Here is a 19,089-nt window from a genome sequence, read left to right on the forward strand (position 1 = left end):
CAATGTCTTAAAGAGCACTGAGAATATGTCCCGCGGAGGGGCAGTCAGAGGTAGAGAGTGGGAGTGTGGGAGAGAGTGTGACAGAGATAAAGTGGGAGAAAAACAGGAGGGAGGGAGAACTTTGAATTTGCCAAGACTGGTCATCTGCAAACAGTTTTATGGTTGGAAAATGGTAAGGAGTGTGTTTCAAATCGTGTTCATTTTTCTGCCATTTTGTACACTTGAGCTCATATAATGTGTTTTATGCAGTCACTTGATGAGTCTTAATCGGCCTGCTGATGGTGGGTGATGTGGGGTGATAAGTAAGCCCCCTGCGGCCCACAGAGTGCAGGGGCGGCACGGGGGACTGCAGCACTGGCTGGGCTGCCCTTGGGGAGGCGGGGGCTGGGGAGGCTGCTCACCATAATGATCAAGGTGGCCGGGCCTATGAAACTCCAGATGAAGTATGTGTCGAGGCGCAGCCAACATCTGTAGGAGGGGAGAGAGAGAAAGAGAGAGAGAGAGAGAGAGAGAGAAAGAGAGAGAGATGTGGGGAGGAAGGGAGTGGGAGAGACAGAAAGAGAGAGAGGAAGCGAGAAAGAGAGTGGCAGAAAAAAAAAACGAGAGTCAGGGAGCGGCAAAGGATTTACAGCAAGCAGGCCCAAGGGCATCCATCAGCACACAGAGAGTGACAGAGAAGGATAGGCACTTGTCTGGAGAGGAACCCACTGGGGGAGGGAGAAATATTATAGTGCATGTTCATTTAAATGCTAAATTATGAGCGCTAACCTGCACAGAGCTATTTATGGGCTAAGGTAATTAACACATGAGAGGAAAATGGAGGTGGAAAACCAGGGTTACTATGGGGGATGCGGTGCGCATGACAAGAAGACACACACACACACACACACACACTCACAAACAAAGAGGACATTCACTGCTCAAAGGACACGTTCAAAAAGCTCAATTAGCAATACATTGTCTACTACATACATACAAATTACATTCTAAATTACTTGTACCTAACGAAAGACGGCCACATCAGGTAAATAAATACACACACACACACACACACACACACACACACACACACACACACGAGCACACACACAAGCACACACAATCACAAGCACAGACAGAACATTCACTGCCCAAAGGATGCATTTTAAAAGCTTTTAATTAGCAATGTGATGTTCATTGCACACACGCAGCTGACACACCGATGCCGCAGCAACAAAGACTGCGGAGTCCTCACACAAGGTGAAGGATAGCCAGTGTAACCCTTAAAGGGGAGGGGGGTCTGGAAAACAAGAGTCTGATTCATGACCTGCCAGTGAATTATTCAGCATTTCATTTCCAGCACAGTGAATGTACACTGCATCCACGACTCGGGGCCCCTGAAAGGGACTGTCCTTCTGTCCACCACCCTGCCTCTTATCCACGGAGGACCAGCAGCAAGTCAGCTGACTTAAGACCCCAGTTGACTCACAGACACAGGAGGAGAAGCGGGAGCAGAGTGCTGCTCAGAAATCTAAAAGCTTTTGTAGGTTGTCATCATCTATTTATGTTGTCTTAAGAGACTCTATGCTTTAGTGACCGCTAATTATTCATATTTGACCTTCTTGGACTCATCTATAAGTGATAGTTTACTATGAAATATTCATCTGTCAAAATGGTCCCCTATTTGGGCGTGTTGGTGATTATACTGTGCCACAGCATCAACACTGACATTCCCCTGTGGTCAACAGATTAAGTAATGCCATGCTTAACCAAAACCTGAATATCGTTTAAACATCTAAATCAATATAGCTAACTTTTGTATATATACAGTATGTCTATAAAACGGTAATGCACCGACATGCGCATTACAAATGTTATTTGAAAATATGACACTTTTTGTCATTTTGTGGATCTCTGCTGAGTTCAAGAGAAGACTGAGAAGAATGAAAAGAATGAGAAGCTGCAGGAAAACTTTCTAGAGCCTTTCAGATCCCATCAGCCTCCCAGCCAACTGCATGGAGGCGCTAATTAAGGGCCATATCAACAGATCAGCAGTGGGGAAGGATATTAGGGAAACACACACACACACACACACACACACACACACACACACACACACACACACACACACACACACACACATACAACCCTAAAGAGGTGTGTGTGAGCAGGTTGGCATGCGGTACTCACACTCTGTCGGTGCCGTAGCTCCTGTAGTCTACGGCGGCAGACACCCCCACTATGACCGCTGGCACGCCGTAGCCCGCCAGGTAGAAGTACTTGGTGCGCGAGTGCTCGCTCTCAAACACCTCCACCAGCATGATGTAGAGCTGCACGCCTTCCAGAAACATCCACGTGAACGCCGCCAGGAAGAAGAAGTGCAGGAGAGCAGCAAACACTGCACAGGCAATCTAGGGAAACACACACACACACACACACACACACACACACACACAGCAGCATACACGTAACAGTGTCAAAAACTACACATAAACACCACATACTGGACTTTAATCCATACAGGCAATCTAAGGGAGAATATGCAGCCACCATCTCACCCAGCACACAAACATCAAAGGCGGTTTCTTTTAATCTGTGCCTCAGATTCCTCTCTCTAGCGCGGCGCCGCTCGCCTACCAAACCCAAAGCCGGAGGTATTTTTAGGCGGTGCATGAAGGTAGACAGTTGGCAGCGCAATCAAGCAAAACACTGAACTGACACCCTGAGCCACAGACTGTGCTGCAATCCACACGGCAGGTCGGCCCATTTAACCTGACCGCCCCCATCATGATCAAGTCTTTGTTTGGCGTCACCTGAGCGTCACATTCTATTTGCAAGTGCATCTTCCTGTTCGGGACGACTTGGAGTAGGTCAGTCCGCTGCTACTGTCATACTGTACATTCACACAGTCTGCCCGGCAACAACAGCGTCAGGGTAAAAGTAAGACCAATTTCTGCCGTGTTTTGACAGAGCTCCCACATGGGCCCAGGTGAGCGTGACGTGCCGTCAGACACCCGAATATCACGCCATTTAAAAGTGACTGTCACTCATCAGTCTGGCTCTGTGCATTATTATGTCTGCTGTGTGAATGTGTAATTCTCCTCTCCTAAATCACACCTGGTATCATAAGGCCAACTAAGAGAGCGACCTCGGAGAATTATTAAGGGCTGATTTGGAGCGGCGCTGCGTGGCGCGGCTAACAAAGCATCCGGCGCTCACACCTTGGGCGTCGCTCCCTTTAATTGCATGACACGTAAGATCACGTCAGGCGCCTCGAGAGAGCGCAGGAGATTTCCTGACGGAATTAGCAGATTATCCTCCCCGCTCCCTCTGAGCAAATGGAGAGGCAGGAGGGAGAGGGAGAGGGAGAGGGGGAGAGAGAGAGAGAACAACAGAATGAGTCAAGAGAGAGAGAGAGAGTAGGCAGAGAGGGAGGAGAAGGATGAGTGAAAGTAAGACAGAGAGTCAGAATGAGTGAAAGAACAAGAGAAAGAGAGAGAGAGAGGAAGAGCAGGAGCTTAAGAGAGCGAGAGAGCAAGAGAGGGGGAAGGTCAGAGGCAGACGGAGGCAGTGGTAATTAACAGCAGCTCTACAGGAGGAGGTGTGCAGCGTCTTGATGACTGGGGGCCAGCAGGCAGCATGCACAGGGGGGTGGAGGAGGGTGGAGAGGATGAAGCAGCTCATCAGGAGTGCAGCCTGGTGCTGAAGCGACAGAATATCCTGGCTAACCTGATGAACTATGAGTATTGATCCCAAGAGCTGAATTTAAACTCCAGCCTCAAGGAAACTCCCACTGTATGTGTATGTTTGCTTTCTCTCTCTCTCACTCACTCTCTCTGTGTGTTTGTGCACATATTTCTGTGCAGGCGTCTAGTGTTTGAGTGTCTGTAAGTGCATATGGAGGGTGAATCTTCAGGTATTTGTCTTTGAGTAGCTCTAGGCAAGCCTGTCCATGTGTTAGTATGCATGCATGTCCAGGTGAAGGTCTATTTATCTCAGTATGTGCACGTGTGTGTGTGCTAATGTGTTACTGAGGGGGACAGAGGTGCATATTGCTCTCACTGCCTATCTTCCCTGCCGGTCCACCTGTGATAAGGCAGGTGGTGGTGTGTGTGTGTGTGTGTGTGTGTGTGTGTGTGTGTGTGTGTGTGTGTGTGCGCGCGCGCGCGCGCATATTGATGTTTAAGGATATTGCTGCTGTCAGTCAGACAGAGCCTGCAGCACACACACCCTGCAGAGCCCCATGCTCTCCGCACCCTCCTCCCCACAAACACAAAGAGACCGCTCACCACCTCCTCAATCACCACACCAGGACAGGCTTCATGCTGCACGTGTCTGCCGTGATAGGAGCCGCGGACGTTTGAAGCCAGGAATATTTAAAGGTTCACGTTTCCAAGCAATCTGCTGGTTACATTTGATAAGCCTGACATTTTAAGAAAGGACAACACTCTTCCCACAATGCGCTAGCTTTGGCAAATTAAGGCAGATGGAATTAATAGTGTAATTGTCGATGTGGCTAAGTAATTATCTCCCCAATTAACGAGCACAGTCACTCAAGGACGAAAACAGGACAATGAGACACAGGATAGAGGAGACAGGCAAGCCAATCAGAGTTGTGCAGTGGGATGCCACACACACGTTTTAGTTTGTGCTAAACACTAATGACAAATCTACTGGCCGTGTTTAGCCGTGAGAGCCTTCATTTCAGTGGTAATTTCAATACACTTGTGAATATAGTTGTGATATGCTTTGTATGTTTTTCTTGCAACATCTAAAGCAGGATTATTCTGACCATTCCGTCTAGAACCATAACAATAGAGGGTACCGTTGAGGACGGATTTGTCTGGGAATAGTTTCCTGATTGAGTGTGCCTCTGTCCTGCATGTCCAGGTGTGCTTTACTGCTGACTCACCCATGGTCATTTTTTATCTGTGCATCACTGTAAGCAGACCCAGACTTGTGTACGTGCAGTAAAAACAACTAGTCTGTTGACCCCATTTTCAGACCTTTCTGAGATGCAGCACAGCCTCTTTTCACCATCTTTCAGCAAGCATACAACTGACTATATGGTTCTGCTATTGTAAACATGTGACTTGAGACAGCTAATGAGTCATGTTGTTATGCATATTGTCATGGTGACAGAACTGCCTTTCAACTGCATGGTGTTTGTCTTCTTTGGTATATATATATATTTTTGGCCTTTTTATGCCTTTAATTGACAGGATAGTAGAGAATGACAGAAAGTGAGTGGGAGAGGGAATTGGGGTGGGATCTGGAAAGGACCACGGGACGGGAATTGAACCCGGGTCGCCGGGGTACGGTGCAGGTGCCCCAGCCAGTTGCACCACGGCTGGGGCGATGTTTGCCTTCTTTTAAAAGGTATTTACAGCTATTATACAATAATAATAACAGAATAATTCCAGTGAAAGTCATCTCAGCCTGTAACGCCCTATGGCCCAGCAGCTCAAATGCTGTTTTGCTCGCCAGAGTGCATGATGGCAATCGAGCAGCTGAGTCCGACAGAGCAGCACAAATTCGCCACTAAATTAGAACATTCAGTGGCCTGACTCGGACTCGCCTCGCTCTGCCCCAGCCTGGACGCCTCCAAACCAATCTCACGCCTCTAACCCATTAACCTGTGGCTCGCATGGAACAGGCCACCGCCAATCTGCACCTTGGCTCACTACCCGAGTTTCCATGTCAACCAGGGCCAAGTCAGCGGCATGCAACCCAAATCCATCTCCGGCGGTGCGCTCCGCAGACGTGGCCGAGTGAGAGAGTGACCGCGCCGAGCGGCTGGCTGCCCTTACCGGCTGGTCGGCGCGGTTGATGCCCACGAGGAAGAGGGACTCGGCCATGAAGAGGCTGATGCAGAGGTTCTTGTGGATGGTGTTGCGGTCACTCTGCAGGCCACGGAAGAAGCAGAAGGTGAAGATGCAGATGAGCAGGCAGACCAGCGACAGCAGGATGCCCACCCACGTGATCACGTCCAGCAGTAGCACGTGCATCGGGTCCGCTTTCTGTAGGAGCACATAGGAGAAGAGGGTAAGTGTGTGTGTGTGCGTATTGGGGGGGGGGGGGGGATTTGCAGTCAAAAATAGTGAAGAGGGAGTATTGGGAGCACGGAAAGAATTTCAGCACAAATCGGAGTGATGAGAAGGAATGAGGACAGCTGGGGGAAAAAACCACAAGCGTCACACACAGTTGAAAGGAAACAGTGAGGTTTGAGAGAGAGAAAGTCTCAGTTGCAATGTTGCGCTGCACATCAAACAGGCGTCGAGTGTCTATCTGTGTATGCATGTTTCCAAAGCAACCCTGCAATTGGAAGAGAGTCAACAAAGGGACGAAGGTCACTGCATTTCTATATGTGTATTTGCATTAGTAACATGCTAGATTATGCATGTATACATAGCATTTCCATGACATTTACAGGGCCATTCATAGAGACTAGTCTTGTGGTCTTTCAGACCAACTACACATACGACTACACATACAACAAGCTACTCTTCACGGCTGCCTCCAGCAGTCTTTTCATGATTATACGTCATATTTCATCTGTTCTGCTACCCAGTGTCTAAGCACGATGTCAAAGAAAGACACCAACCTCAGTATGGCACACTGTGGATTAGTGCACACTATTAACAACGGTGTAAATGTGAGCAAGTGTGTACCTTTGTATTAGTATGTGCAAGAGTACATGTATTACAGTGTGCATGCCCTGGTATGTGGATTAATGTGCACATGGTTTCTTTCAGACTGTGTGTATGCACTGATGTGTATTAGAATATGTGAGATTTGTGTGTGTGTGTGTGTGTGTGTGTGTGTGTGTGTGTGTGTGTGTGTGTGTGTGGAGCAAGTCTGTCGGCTCCATCCATCAGTGGCTGTGACCCGGGCCGGCCCTGTGTTAGGCCAGTGAGTGATGGATCTACTGCTCCCCCTCTCCCGCCAGCGCGCCCAGAGATTGCTGCCAAGGCACAGCCAAGCGTGACCCCTCCGGAGGCAGCCGCCTCACACACACACACACACACACGCGCACACACACACACACACACACACACGCACACACACACGCACACACACACACACGCACACACACACACACACACACACACACACACACACACTGCCCTGATGCTGCACTGCCCTGCGCTGGGGCCCAGAGATGTACAGGGGCACCGCACAGAGATTTGTGACTCCCCACTTTTGGGGGCAATTTTTTCTGGATTATTTCTGACCCAATTCTGCTTTGAGGAGTGGCTGTGTCCAGGACCTAGTTGATTATTTCTGACATTATGGTGCCACTTCACTAATGTGTGTGTGTGTGTGTGTGTGTGTGTGTGTGTGTGTGTATGTTTGTGTGTGTGTGTGTGTGTGTGTGTGTGTGTGTGTGTGTGTGTGTGTGTGTGTGTGTGTGTGAAGAGAGAGAGAGAGGGAGAGAAAGAAATAAAGAAATAATGTGGCCGTGTGTATGGAAAACATCTGGAAACTTCTGTACATGCGCTTTTAAAAGAAACTGTGTAATAAAAAAGATCAACTAAAAACTACACTATATCTTTGAAATTCAAAGGACAGGTCTTAAAAATCCTCAAGTTTTCCAGCGATCATTTTACATAAAATGATTATCAAAGCAGAGCAGTGTGCCGCCTGTTGACCCTCACCTTGACCTCCACGTGGGCCATAAGCACGGCGAAGTTGGTGAGGTGGGTGCAGGAGCAGCTGGTGTGTGTGCGGTTGGTACCCAGGAGCCGGCAGTCCTGCGTGGACCAGTGGCCCGTCATGGTGCGCTTAGAGTAGCTCCAGAAGGAGCAGTTGGGGTTGAAATTCTCCTCGGAGTGCTGGGGAGGGAGGAAGGGAGGAGGAGGAGGAGGAGGAGGAGGAGGAGGAAAACACAGATCCCTGATCAATAGGAACAAATCACTGTGAGAGCTGGCAGCCCATCAGTCAGAGCCTGTTCTGTGAGGAGACGCTTCTGGAATCAGCTCACCCTCAACCCTCCAACCCCCCCCCCTCTCGACGGCTGCCTGTCCTTTATAAATGCCACGTTCCAGCGTTTTTCGGAGTCGTTACTTTGCTAGGGGAGGCAGTATTCTGTTCTTGCAACGAATGACACAAAGCATCCTCTTCTTGAAGGCTGCGCCCACAAAGATCAAAGATAGCAGTGAGCTCTGTCATTGTTTTTATTTTGTCCTTTCATGCTTTGTCTCTAATTTAGGTTTTTAATCTCACTGCTCTTACTGAGGAAGATGAGACATGAAGATGCTGGTGGTGGGTAATAAGGCGTCGAGGGAAAGGTCTCTGCCATCTCACTGTAACTGATGGCAATTACAGCTGGAGCGTGAGACAGGGCTTTATGCGGGCGTAGCTTTTGATCCATGGCAAGTAAGTGTAGCATAGCATTAAGAGTTTGGAGCAATCATTTCTTTTCATTCATCATGGATGAGCTTCCTGCTGCACACCTGTGGCACCAAACTATGATCTCAGCCGTTGGAGCTCACTTCCTGATCGTGTAGCAACGACACTGCCAATGGGAGTGTGAAAACGCACCCCTGGCATACATATGGCTTTCTGAAACCGAATATACTGGGCTACATAACACAAATCACAAAGGACAATTTTGAATGTGTGGGAAGTTCCTCTTAGTCATGCATCAAATATCATACATATTCATACAACCTCATTCATATTCATGTCATACATATTGCAGTACAGCAAGGTACAGTAACTGTATTTAATGTTTTATGACATCTTTCACATTTGATTCACATCAATATTGTGCACCTAAAATAAATGATGATACAATAATAGGAATATACTTTCACCTGCACATGCTATGTCTATAAATGCCTGAGAGTGTAGGTGTCCAACAGACCTGCAGGTGTTTGACAGTGAAGACCACAGGCTCCGACAGGTAGACCTTGTTGGTGTCTTTGTTGATGGCGGCGGTGATGACGGGCGAGTTGACGATGAGGGAGTAGTTGGGGTAGACCGCCTCGCTGCCCAGCCTCACGCTGGCGTTCTCGGTGGACAGGTACTGACCCAGGTGCTTGTAGAGGACCAGCGCCATGCGGATCTCTCCTGGAACACAGAGAGGGGCACGAAGCGCGAGGCTCAGAGGTGGCCACTCGGCCAGGCGTCACGTGGCGTTTTTTTTCGGCCCGAGCCACCGTGAAGTGTTTGACTCGCTGTCTAATCTTGCAAAGATTTGTGGGAAAGTGGAAGCGGCTGTGCATTCTCCTGGGTTTGCTGAAAGGGCTTTTTAGCACGCCAAACATCTGGCAGTTACCACCCAGTCAGCGTGTCCACCCTTTTTCCATCCACAGACTTCATAAAACAATACCAATTCAAGCTATTGGTTGCGGTGAGGCCTGGACCACATATATTTGACTATTTGAATATTTGACTTGAATAAAATGTCTGACTGTTTAGGAATAGACTGGTCCATATGAAGACAGAAAGATGAACATGTAATGGCTCTTGATGTAGGAATGTTTAGATTGTATCTGCCTCACATACTAATATGACACAGGCCTGGCTAGCGTTGTGCATATCTTTGAGGGCCTTCAGTAAACCTTGTGAAATGTTCCACTGTTATTCCATACTGCACATGTTTCACTAACAGTACAGAGTGAGGGAGTGACAGGAGGATGGAGGAAAGAAAACAAAGAAGAAAAAGAGTGAGAGAGAATGAAAGAATGGCAAAACGAAAAGAGGAATGTGTAGAGACATAAGGGAGACAGACGGAAGACAGAAGCAAAGGAAAGAAAAAAGTGAAGGATGAAAGATGGAAATGAGAAAGAGAGAGAGTGAGTTCCTTACCGTTCCTGCCATGCTGTTTGAGGGTGTTTGCAGAGAGCTGGATGGAGTTGCCATGGAGCTCAGACTGGGGAAACGTCAGATCAGCCAAGCTCCCATCTGTACTGAGGCGAGCCACTTCCAACTCTGCCCAAACAGAAGCAACACAATATGCACAAGCAAAACACGTCAACACAATAATAACACCAGATGCACACAAACACGCACGCACCCACACACACACAGCGACAGACAAACAGACACACACATGCACACACGCACACACGCACATGAAGCCAAGTTGCCACTCTGTGGGCGTACCTCAGACCCCCGACTTGAAGCTGAACTGTCCCCTCCAGCTTTGCACTGAAAGCACCACCGATACGGATGCTTAAAATAAGATTTTCATCCATTCAGCTCATAACACTCTCTGTGTCTTTGGGCCTTTCTCTAGTCCTCCAAATGGACCATTTATAGGGGGGCGTTTTTGTATAATTCACAAATCCAGGTTTGTCATGTGATTGAAGTTTAATGTCTGAGATAAAGCATGCTAATTGGAAAGTAATTAGAGCTGCGCTGGGCTCTCAGGCATATGATGAAGGATTCCACAGCCGCACGGCATCTTTTAATGTTTCAAATGAACTCCTCTGGTTTCCAGGAACTTTCAGATCTGTGTTACGTGTACAGCACTGACATGCCAGTGGAGATTGGCAACCTACACGCTCATCACAGGACAAACCTGCACAGCAGTCCCGTCAAAGCCCTCACAGGTAAGTCCCGCCACTTGGAAGCCATCTTGGCAATGCCTCTGGGCAGCTAAATGAGTACTGAATGAAGTACATTGCTAGAATCACTGTTTAAATCTGACCTAAATTGCATATCCAAAAACCCCCTAAAATACGGCCTAAAAGAATGTTTGTTTGGGTTTCTTTGCTTACTGCGCATGTGCCACATTTCTGCATGGTTATTATTAGAGTAACAAAATAAACATGAACGAACGCGCAGGAAAGCCAGTGACAGATTCGTCATCTTTGGCGCTACAGAGCCTCCCATTTTCCTTTCCTTTCCAACCTCTTTGGGCCAGTTCACTATCGCTGTCAGCATCACTAAAGTCCCATTCTGGGGAGAGAGCCCCTCCTTTGGTCCTGCATCTTTTGGCATCCTTCCACAAGCAAGAGCGTTTCCCCTCCTCCTCTCTTTCTCAAGATAAGCCCTCTTCAGAGAGGCAGGCAGCCTCCTGCTTCAGTCCCCACCCACACACCCACCCACCCACCCACCCAGCCAGCCAGCCAGCCAGCCAGCCAGCCAGCATGCCAGCTCACTCACCAGCCTACCTCGCCTCCCCACCCGCGCCATGCCACGCCATGCCACTCCTCCCCGCTCCTCTCCACCCCTTGCCTCTCACACAGGACCACGTGGAAGGATGGCTGTGTGTCGTGAGGAGTGGAGGAGAGCTGCGGCTTGGCCACATGAGATAGCAGCCTCACATCTGTGTCAAAAAGGGATCTGAGAGCTCTCTCTCCCCCTTTCCCTGTGTGTGTGTGTGTGTGTGTGTGTGTGTGTGAGAGAGAGCGAGAGAGTGAGAGAGAGAGAGAGAGAGAGAGAGAGAGACAGTGTGTGTGTGTGTGTGCAAGAAAGAGAAAGAGAGAGAGCGAGAGATGGAGAGAGAAAGTAGCGCTCAGTTATATATAATACACTACAGTACTGCTGTGAAATGCGAAAAGTCTGCATATTAAAGCAGAGCACTGCACAAACAGCTAGATCAAAAGCTAGAGCACAGCCTCTCATGGTGGCAGAGGAAGAGAAGAGAAAGAGAGAGAGAGAGAGAGAGAAGGAGGAGGGAGAGAGGGAAGAGAGAGAGGAAGACAGAGTGGAAGACAGACTGAGAGATCGTGACACAAAGAAAGAAGATGAAGCACACAAACAGTGTATATACGCACCTACAGAACACACTGCATATGCGTGCACACATGGTCCCACATACACACTTCATTCAACACACACACACACACACACACACACACACACACACACACACACACGCACACACACACACACACACACACACACACACACACACACACACAGTCGTGCACACACATACGCACACACACACACACACAAATTTCAGTGCACATGTGTGTGGAAGGAAGCAGCAGGAGTGTTCACGCTGTGCTTAACCTAATTAGCTGAATCTCATCTCTACAAACACTCTGTTTTATACGAAAAACATTACAGTCATTATAATCTGGGTTCGCCACTGATGTGGCATTATCCCATCAAGCCGCTATATTTACATCACCACTGCGCTGGTTTTGTCGCACAAATAAGACAATATCTGTGCAGCCCCCACCCCTTCCCTTCGGGTGCCCACTTTTCCGGCGTGTTCTGGCTGAGCCTCTGTGAAGTGCTCAGGGTTTTATTCTGGATATCTCGCTATTGAAAAGCCTGAAAAGAGCTTCGAGCAGCACGATGAGAACAGAGATGGAGGGAGTTGGGGGCGGCAGGGAGGAAGAGAGTGGGAAATAAACGAGGAGAGGGGGAGAGAGATGAAGCCTCTCTGAATAAGGGGATAATCAGAGCGATTTTTGTTTGTAAGATTAGCTGTGAGGCGAGATTTAAGATTTCAGATCAAAACACCCAAGAATTTGAGTCCTAAAAACACTCACACTTTTTGTTCCTAACCCGAGGGCTATTGCATCTAAAAACTCAGATTAGTGAGTCAGAAAATCTCAAAGAAGTTCTGCTGAAGATGTCTCGCTGGCTCTGGCTGGGTGTCAGGGGCTGATGCCGCACCTCTCTGCGTGGCACAACGATTTTCTTGGTGACAGGGGGGGCGCCAGAGCCGAGACGCAGTTGAAATGTCAAAGTCATGTGATTAAGCAAGACATTGCAGTGGAAAAAAATGCACAATGATAGAGAGCAACAAAATCTCCCCTCCCCCAGAAAAGAAAGCCCCACAGAGCTGGAAGGGGTTTCCCTGCGAGACCTATTTTTCTCTAACAAGATGCATGTGAACTGGCCTTGAGTCCTGTAATGCAGGGATAAATTGTTTGCCAGAGACGATAAATTTCCTTCTTTATGCTCGCTGGAGCCGCTGGAGCAGAACGGACTAGTTATCATGGCTCCCTGAGCACCAAACCGCCTCTCCCTTTCTCCAGCCTTCTCTTGCCCTCCTCGCTCCAGCTCCACATTCAGCCCCCTCTTCCCCTCTTCCTTTAGCCAGCGCTCGTCCTCTTTTCTGTGCCTCCATGGCGCTTTTCATCCCATGGTCACCTTTTCACCACATCAGCCTATTTTCTATGAAGTCCTAGTCCTGTACCACATCCATCCTTCCACCCTGTTTCTCTGCTCTCGCTCTCTTTCTCTCTCTGTGCTCTTCATTCCCTTCTTCACCCACCCACCTTCTTGTTTGCATTTTGCCCCCCTCTGTAGCCCACCTCATCGAACACTTCCTCTCTACTGTGCCAATAATGTATCTCTCTCTCTCTCTCTCTCTCTCTCCCTCTCTCTCTCTCCATCTTCCTCACCCTGAGCAATTGTTTCATGTGTGGCTGGTGGCGGTGGATCTGTAGTCAGGGCTTTTTGATTATTCCCTTTGCTTTGATTTGATGTTTCACACTTTGCTGAGCATCAGACTCCATTAAGGCTCTGTGCTGCTGCTGCTGCCTCTGCTGCTGCCATCTCCGCAGTTGCCTCAGTGACTGCGGGCACAGCCCGCATTCTGTGTTCTGAGGGAGTGTGGGGGAATCAGGCGCACCTTGCAACATTCCATTTTATACCCTCACACCTCAACTAACTCTCTCTCTCTCTCTCTCTATCTTTTTCTCTCTTTCTCTCTCTCTCTTCCTCTCTTGTGTTGTAACACTCTCTGCATCTCACACCTCCTCCCGTGCCAGGTGTATAAGTGGGTGTTATTAACGTGGCTGCTGGTCGCCGTGTGCTTTCAACACGTCCTCGTCTCAGAGCTCGGAGCCCGCTGTGCCATGCTCTGCTGTGATTCCCCGCGGTGCGCCGCACCATCGTACTCCCAGTTGTCTGTATGGGCTGTCTGACCGTGATGGCTGGTCCAGCACTCTCCCAGACTCACGCTCAGGCCAGCCCCACTTACTGGTTTTTTATGGCCAGGCTTTTAGCTATTCATCACAGCAGTGTTGAGTGGCCGCGTTAGCCTCGCGCGCTGTTCTCTAATGAGGAGCCCCTCAGACATGTGAAGAGTTGCGTGCTGCCTGTGCAAAGGCCGCCCCCGCACCAGAGGCCTGGACTCACCGGGCTGTGGGCCGTCTTTAGGGAGGGGGGCTTATTCCATGACTCATCGGTATGGAGGCTCCACTGCATGCAGTACACACACATGTGCAGACTGCAGTGGTTTAGTGTGATGCACGTCTGACTGGAGTCAGGACGCCCTTCACAATCTGAGTCAGAGGGATGCTCACAATAAACAATGTGTGTGCAGCTCTACATGAGTGTATGTTTGATTTCCTGATGCACAGACATTCCCTGAATAGGCCTGCTGTAGTTTGGCCTCAGGTTGTAAGTGTGTGTGTGAGAGAGTGTGTGTGTGTGTGTGTGTGTGTGTGTGTGTGTGTGTGTGTGTGTGTGTGTGTGTGTGTGTGTCTGTGGGTCAGAACAAGTATCAGGTGAAGATAAAACTCATATATTATCACAAGATTTATGCAGACAAACATATGTGTGCGTGTGTGTGTGTGCTGTCTGGACTCACGGATGTTGTCTGCACTCTCCTGCACGGTGTCAGTCTTGAGCAGGTTGTCGGCCAGCATGAAGGCTCCGGCCTCCATGGTGTCCAGCAGCAGGGTGGCTGACCTCAGCTGCTCCCCTGTGGCCAGCTCCCTCCAGGCCGGCTGCGCCCGTGTGGTCAGCAGGTTATTCACCGTGTTCACCATGGCCTTCAGAAACACACCAGCACATACACAGAGATAGAGAGAGAGAGAGAGATGGAGAGAGACAGAGAGAGGGAGAGATGGAGAGACAGAGAGAGGGAGAGATGGAGAGAGACATAGAGAGGGAGATGGAGAGAGACAGAGAGAAATAAAGAGAGAGAGAGATGGAGAGAGATAGAGAGAAATAAAGAGAGAGAGAGAGATGGAGAGAGACAGAAATAAAGAGAGAGAGAGAGAGAGCAGGAGTCATTACACTGGGGGTTAATTCAAATTCTGTTCAGTGAATGGACTGAAATGCATTTGAGCTCATTCCGCCAGCTTCAGCTCGCCTCTAATTTCCCACAAGGAGTTTCTCCAGCAATGAATTCCATTTCAATGGGATGCCAAAGGTGACTGAACTGAAGTGGGGGGATTCATTCAGTCTCGGGGTTATGGAGGCTAAAGTAACAATGGCCATTTGACTTTTGTTAAATTCCTGTGGGGCCATTTAATAGTCTTAGGCCAGAGATATGGCTATAATACATTCATTAAGGAGCAGGGTAGAGGCCCTTTTTGGTATGTGGAGAGTGTCACTGTATCATGGGGCGTGTCAGAGCATGATGCTACTGAGCCATCTGAGTCAAACCGGACTAGCAAATTTATTACATTATTTACTGCTATCATGGTAATAATTGTTTTTTAGTTAACAGTGGGAAATGAAGCATCATGCATGGTGCAACAGAATGTATATTATACTATATTATAGCAAACAGTACTATAATATAAAATATAATATAATATAAACGATATTGCCAAAAGTATTGGGTCACCTGCCTTGACTTGCATATGAACTTAAGTGACATCCCATTCTTAATCCATATATTTAATATGACGTCGGTCCACCCTTTGCAGCTAGAGCAGCTTCAACTCTTCTGGGAAGGCTTTCCACAAGGTGTAGGAGTGTGTTTATGGGAATTTTTGACCATGGGATGTCACTTAAGTCAAGGCAGGTGACCCAAAGCTATAATATAATATAATATAATATAATATAATATAATATAATATAATACAATATAATATTTAGTTGCATTAGTTGCAATATTTAGTTGCTGTAGACAAAATCCAAATCTGCCAAATCTGGTAAAAGGTAAACTGAGGGGAGTGCAGGCAGGTGTGCGGCCCCAGTGGACATGGTGGCCAGCAGTAGGGGGGTGTGGTCTGCATCATATCAGTGCCCTAATCAAGCTCCACTGCCTCTCTGGGTCCATTAGCACCAGCTATTTCATGTGGCTTCATCATGGGCGTCATCATCAGTGTCCGGCAGAGTAGTAGTGGTGGCTCTACATGATGGAGGTGGAGCTTTAATTGCTGTAAACTACTCCCCCGAGCGGCACGGAAACACACGCTTCTGCCCCCCCCCCACCGTCACCTTGATGTCACTTTGTGAGGGCCCTTCTCCGCTCGCCCTCTGTCTCCCCTTCTCCCCTGCCTTGTGTCCGCATGTCACATTGTGGCGGGAGTCAGAGGGTCACGGTGGGTTTGGTGAATATATAAATGAAATGAGGGGGATCTCAGCATGCTGTCATGTGTGACCTCGTCTCCAACTGCACAGTGATTCCCCACAGAGCCCCGCGTCTCTCATAGAATCCATTTCCCCGCGTCTGCTGGCTGCGCTATAAATCTGTCATCTGCTGGGATCCAGTGATAAAACACGGCAGTTCATAGCGCATGGCTATGGCTCCACCGGGAGCTCTGCAGTGCGAAAATGAAAACAGGTGCCATCAAACACATCACACACACACACACACACAGGTATTGAGGCATACGTGCACACGTTTAATAACACATACACAGCACATTCACACAGACACACACAGACACACACACACACACACACACAGACACACACACACGCACACACTCACACACAAGCACACACACAATGACTCTCATATGACTAAACTGTATATACACACTCGAGCACACACACGTTACTGTGAAGACACACACACACAGGTCCCAGTGGGGAAAGAGGGTAGAATGAAAGGATATTTTCTTATTGATGTTGGTGACATTGACTGACATGAGCGCTCTATCATCACTCACTGCCAGGCAGACAGGCAGACAGGCAGACAGGCAGACAGGCAGCAGCAGCAGCAACAGCGGGAGCGCAGCTTCTCCTTCTCCATGAAATCCCCTCCCTTCCCCTCCACACTACACCAATGCTACATACTAATCTACTCCTGCACACAGCACTTAACAGCCACGCCACTCACACACTCACTAACACACATTCGCTTTCTTTGGTAATATCTGCATATCTGAAGTATCTGCAATGTGTGGGTATGTGTAAATGTAAAAATTGAAATACATTAAATTCAATGAATTTGCCAATTCTGCTTGTGAAAAACCTGTTTTTGTTAATGAAATGCAAACATTTTGTCTTAGAGAGCTTTGAGGGGGGATTCCTAAAAGTCATGATAATTTTGAGTAAACTGCCTATTTGATGTGCCCCAGTTATTAAAGCAGCATCTAAGTGCCACAATTACTTTCATGGACTCTCTCCTAGCAGGACTGAGCACTAAGATAACCATGTTAACCTGACCTGTCACTGTCTGTTTCCTACCAGAATTTAAATCTTAACCCCCCATCCCCATGCCCACCCCACCCCACCCTACCCCCCTGCAGTCAGGCAGTGGACTGGCCTCCACCGAGAGAATGGACTGATTTTAGATGACTCTGTTTTGTCGTATTTTACTCAGAGGGACGACTGTGTGCACTGAGGCACATCATTCTGCTCCAGTTGCCTTCGTTGTTGCAGAAGAAGGGGCACTGCGTGGCACAGCCTCCACATTCAGCACCGTGCCCTCCATGGTAGTGGGGACGTAGCATACGCCACGCAACACCCACTTCAGGACACGGCGCAGAGACGGCCCTGTCCATGTTCAGGAGGCTTCAGACAGCACTAGACACTGACTCTTATCTTACGGCATTCTCAGGGCAGAGCAACATGCGAAGACATATATAAGAGATATATAAGAGACATACAGTCCGGCTCTGCAGAAGGAGCTTCTTCAAGGCTGCGGCACGCTTAGTTTGAACATTTTCAATATGCACTGCAGAGGCAAACACAGATACGCATGACACACGACACACGACACACACACACACACACAGACACACACACACACAAATGCACGCATGCACACATACTGTATATACACACACACAGAAAAAAGGACAAATACACAGATGCAGACATGCATACACACCTACAAATACATGCTCATTCTGCACTTTTAGCTTCACTCTTCACACACACATACAGTACACACGCACACACACACACACATACACACACACAAACACACACAGTCACACATGCACAGTCTCACACACACATATACACACTCATATTCATCACAGGCACGTTCTGTGTTCATATACACTGCACTGGAGATAGGACACAGACACACAGCCACAAAGCCACACACACACACACACACACACACACACACAGTGCTAAATGGAGCAGAACTGAAGAGCTTTGAAGCTGAGTAGCTAATCCAGCGTAAAGGCTACATCAGGCTAGCGCAACAGCACAAGCTCACTCCGTCACCCCCCCCCCCCCCCCCACACACACACACCCCCGCCCCCAAAAAAACCCTCACATCTGTGCAGGTTGGCTTGCTGTGTATTACTTTAGATGTTTGTATGACTGTGTGTGTGTGTATGTGTGTGTGTGTGTGTGTCTGTGTATGTCAGTGAGAGGGAGACTTCTGCTTGTGGCCATTTCAAGCCTCACAATGAGAAGCTGTGGGGTGGCTGACTGTTTCTTACTGCACCTTGAATTCTGGATATTACACTACGCTGCTACCAGCAACACCTGCCTGTTAAAACATGAATTAAAAATCAATAAGCCGAAAGGTCCCTCCACTGCACCCCCACCGCCTATTGATCCCTCTGATCTCACAGAGCCTGGAGACTCCATAAATCTCTACGCCAATCAATATGCGGCCAATAGATGACCAGAGGACTACCAAAAGAAGAACAGCGAGCGAATCTCAATATCACCACTCCCTCAAATATGGCTCTGTCTCAACGCCCCTTCTGGACAAACAGGCATCCATCTGGTCGAACTCTTTGCATGATGAGATTGTCTTCTAATCACCACTGATTTCCTCCTCTTGTTCCCATTTATCAGAGGCCTTGCTCCCTCGCTTCCTCTCTCTCTCTGTTTCTCTCTCCCTCTCTCTTCTCCACATCAGTGAAATTAAAACATAATCAGGACCACAGAATTAATGATTCCCGGCATTATGAACCAAACACTCTGGCTGCTGGTCTAATCCACTAATTACGCCCAAAGACAATGAGTGTGGCGAGAGGACGCGGGTCTAATCAGAAGGTAGAAGCCACTCTGGAAGGCGTGTGTCTGTTA

General features: G+C 48.4%; 1 protein-coding gene across 4 annotated transcripts in view; it reads right to left on the reverse strand.

The window, feature by feature from the left end:
- Positions 1-19,089, reverse strand: part of adgrl3.1 (adhesion G protein-coupled receptor L3.1) — a 92,025-nt gene that overhangs the window by 12,426 nt on the left and 60,510 nt on the right. For all 4 annotated transcript variants that reach the window (XM_042098058.1, XM_042098049.1, XM_042098040.1 and 1 more), the window contains 7 exons: positions 14,495-14,678; positions 9,796-9,918; positions 8,849-9,054; positions 7,638-7,814; positions 5,790-5,999; positions 2,170-2,390; positions 402-468 (listed from right to left, as the gene is read on the reverse strand). In XM_042098058.1, the coding sequence (XP_041953992.1) occupies positions 402-468; positions 2,170-2,390; positions 5,790-5,999; positions 7,638-7,814; positions 8,849-9,054; positions 9,796-9,918; positions 14,495-14,678 (1,188 nt within the window). The remainder of the gene's footprint in view (positions 1-401; positions 469-2,169; positions 2,391-5,789; positions 6,000-7,637; positions 7,815-8,848; positions 9,055-9,795; positions 9,919-14,494; positions 14,679-19,089) is intronic.

This window comes from Alosa sapidissima, chromosome 1 (genome assembly GCF_018492685.1).
Source record: "Alosa sapidissima isolate fAloSap1 chromosome 1, fAloSap1.pri, whole genome shotgun sequence".
Classification (NCBI taxonomy): Eukaryota; Metazoa; Chordata; class Actinopteri; order Clupeiformes; family Clupeidae; genus Alosa; species Alosa sapidissima.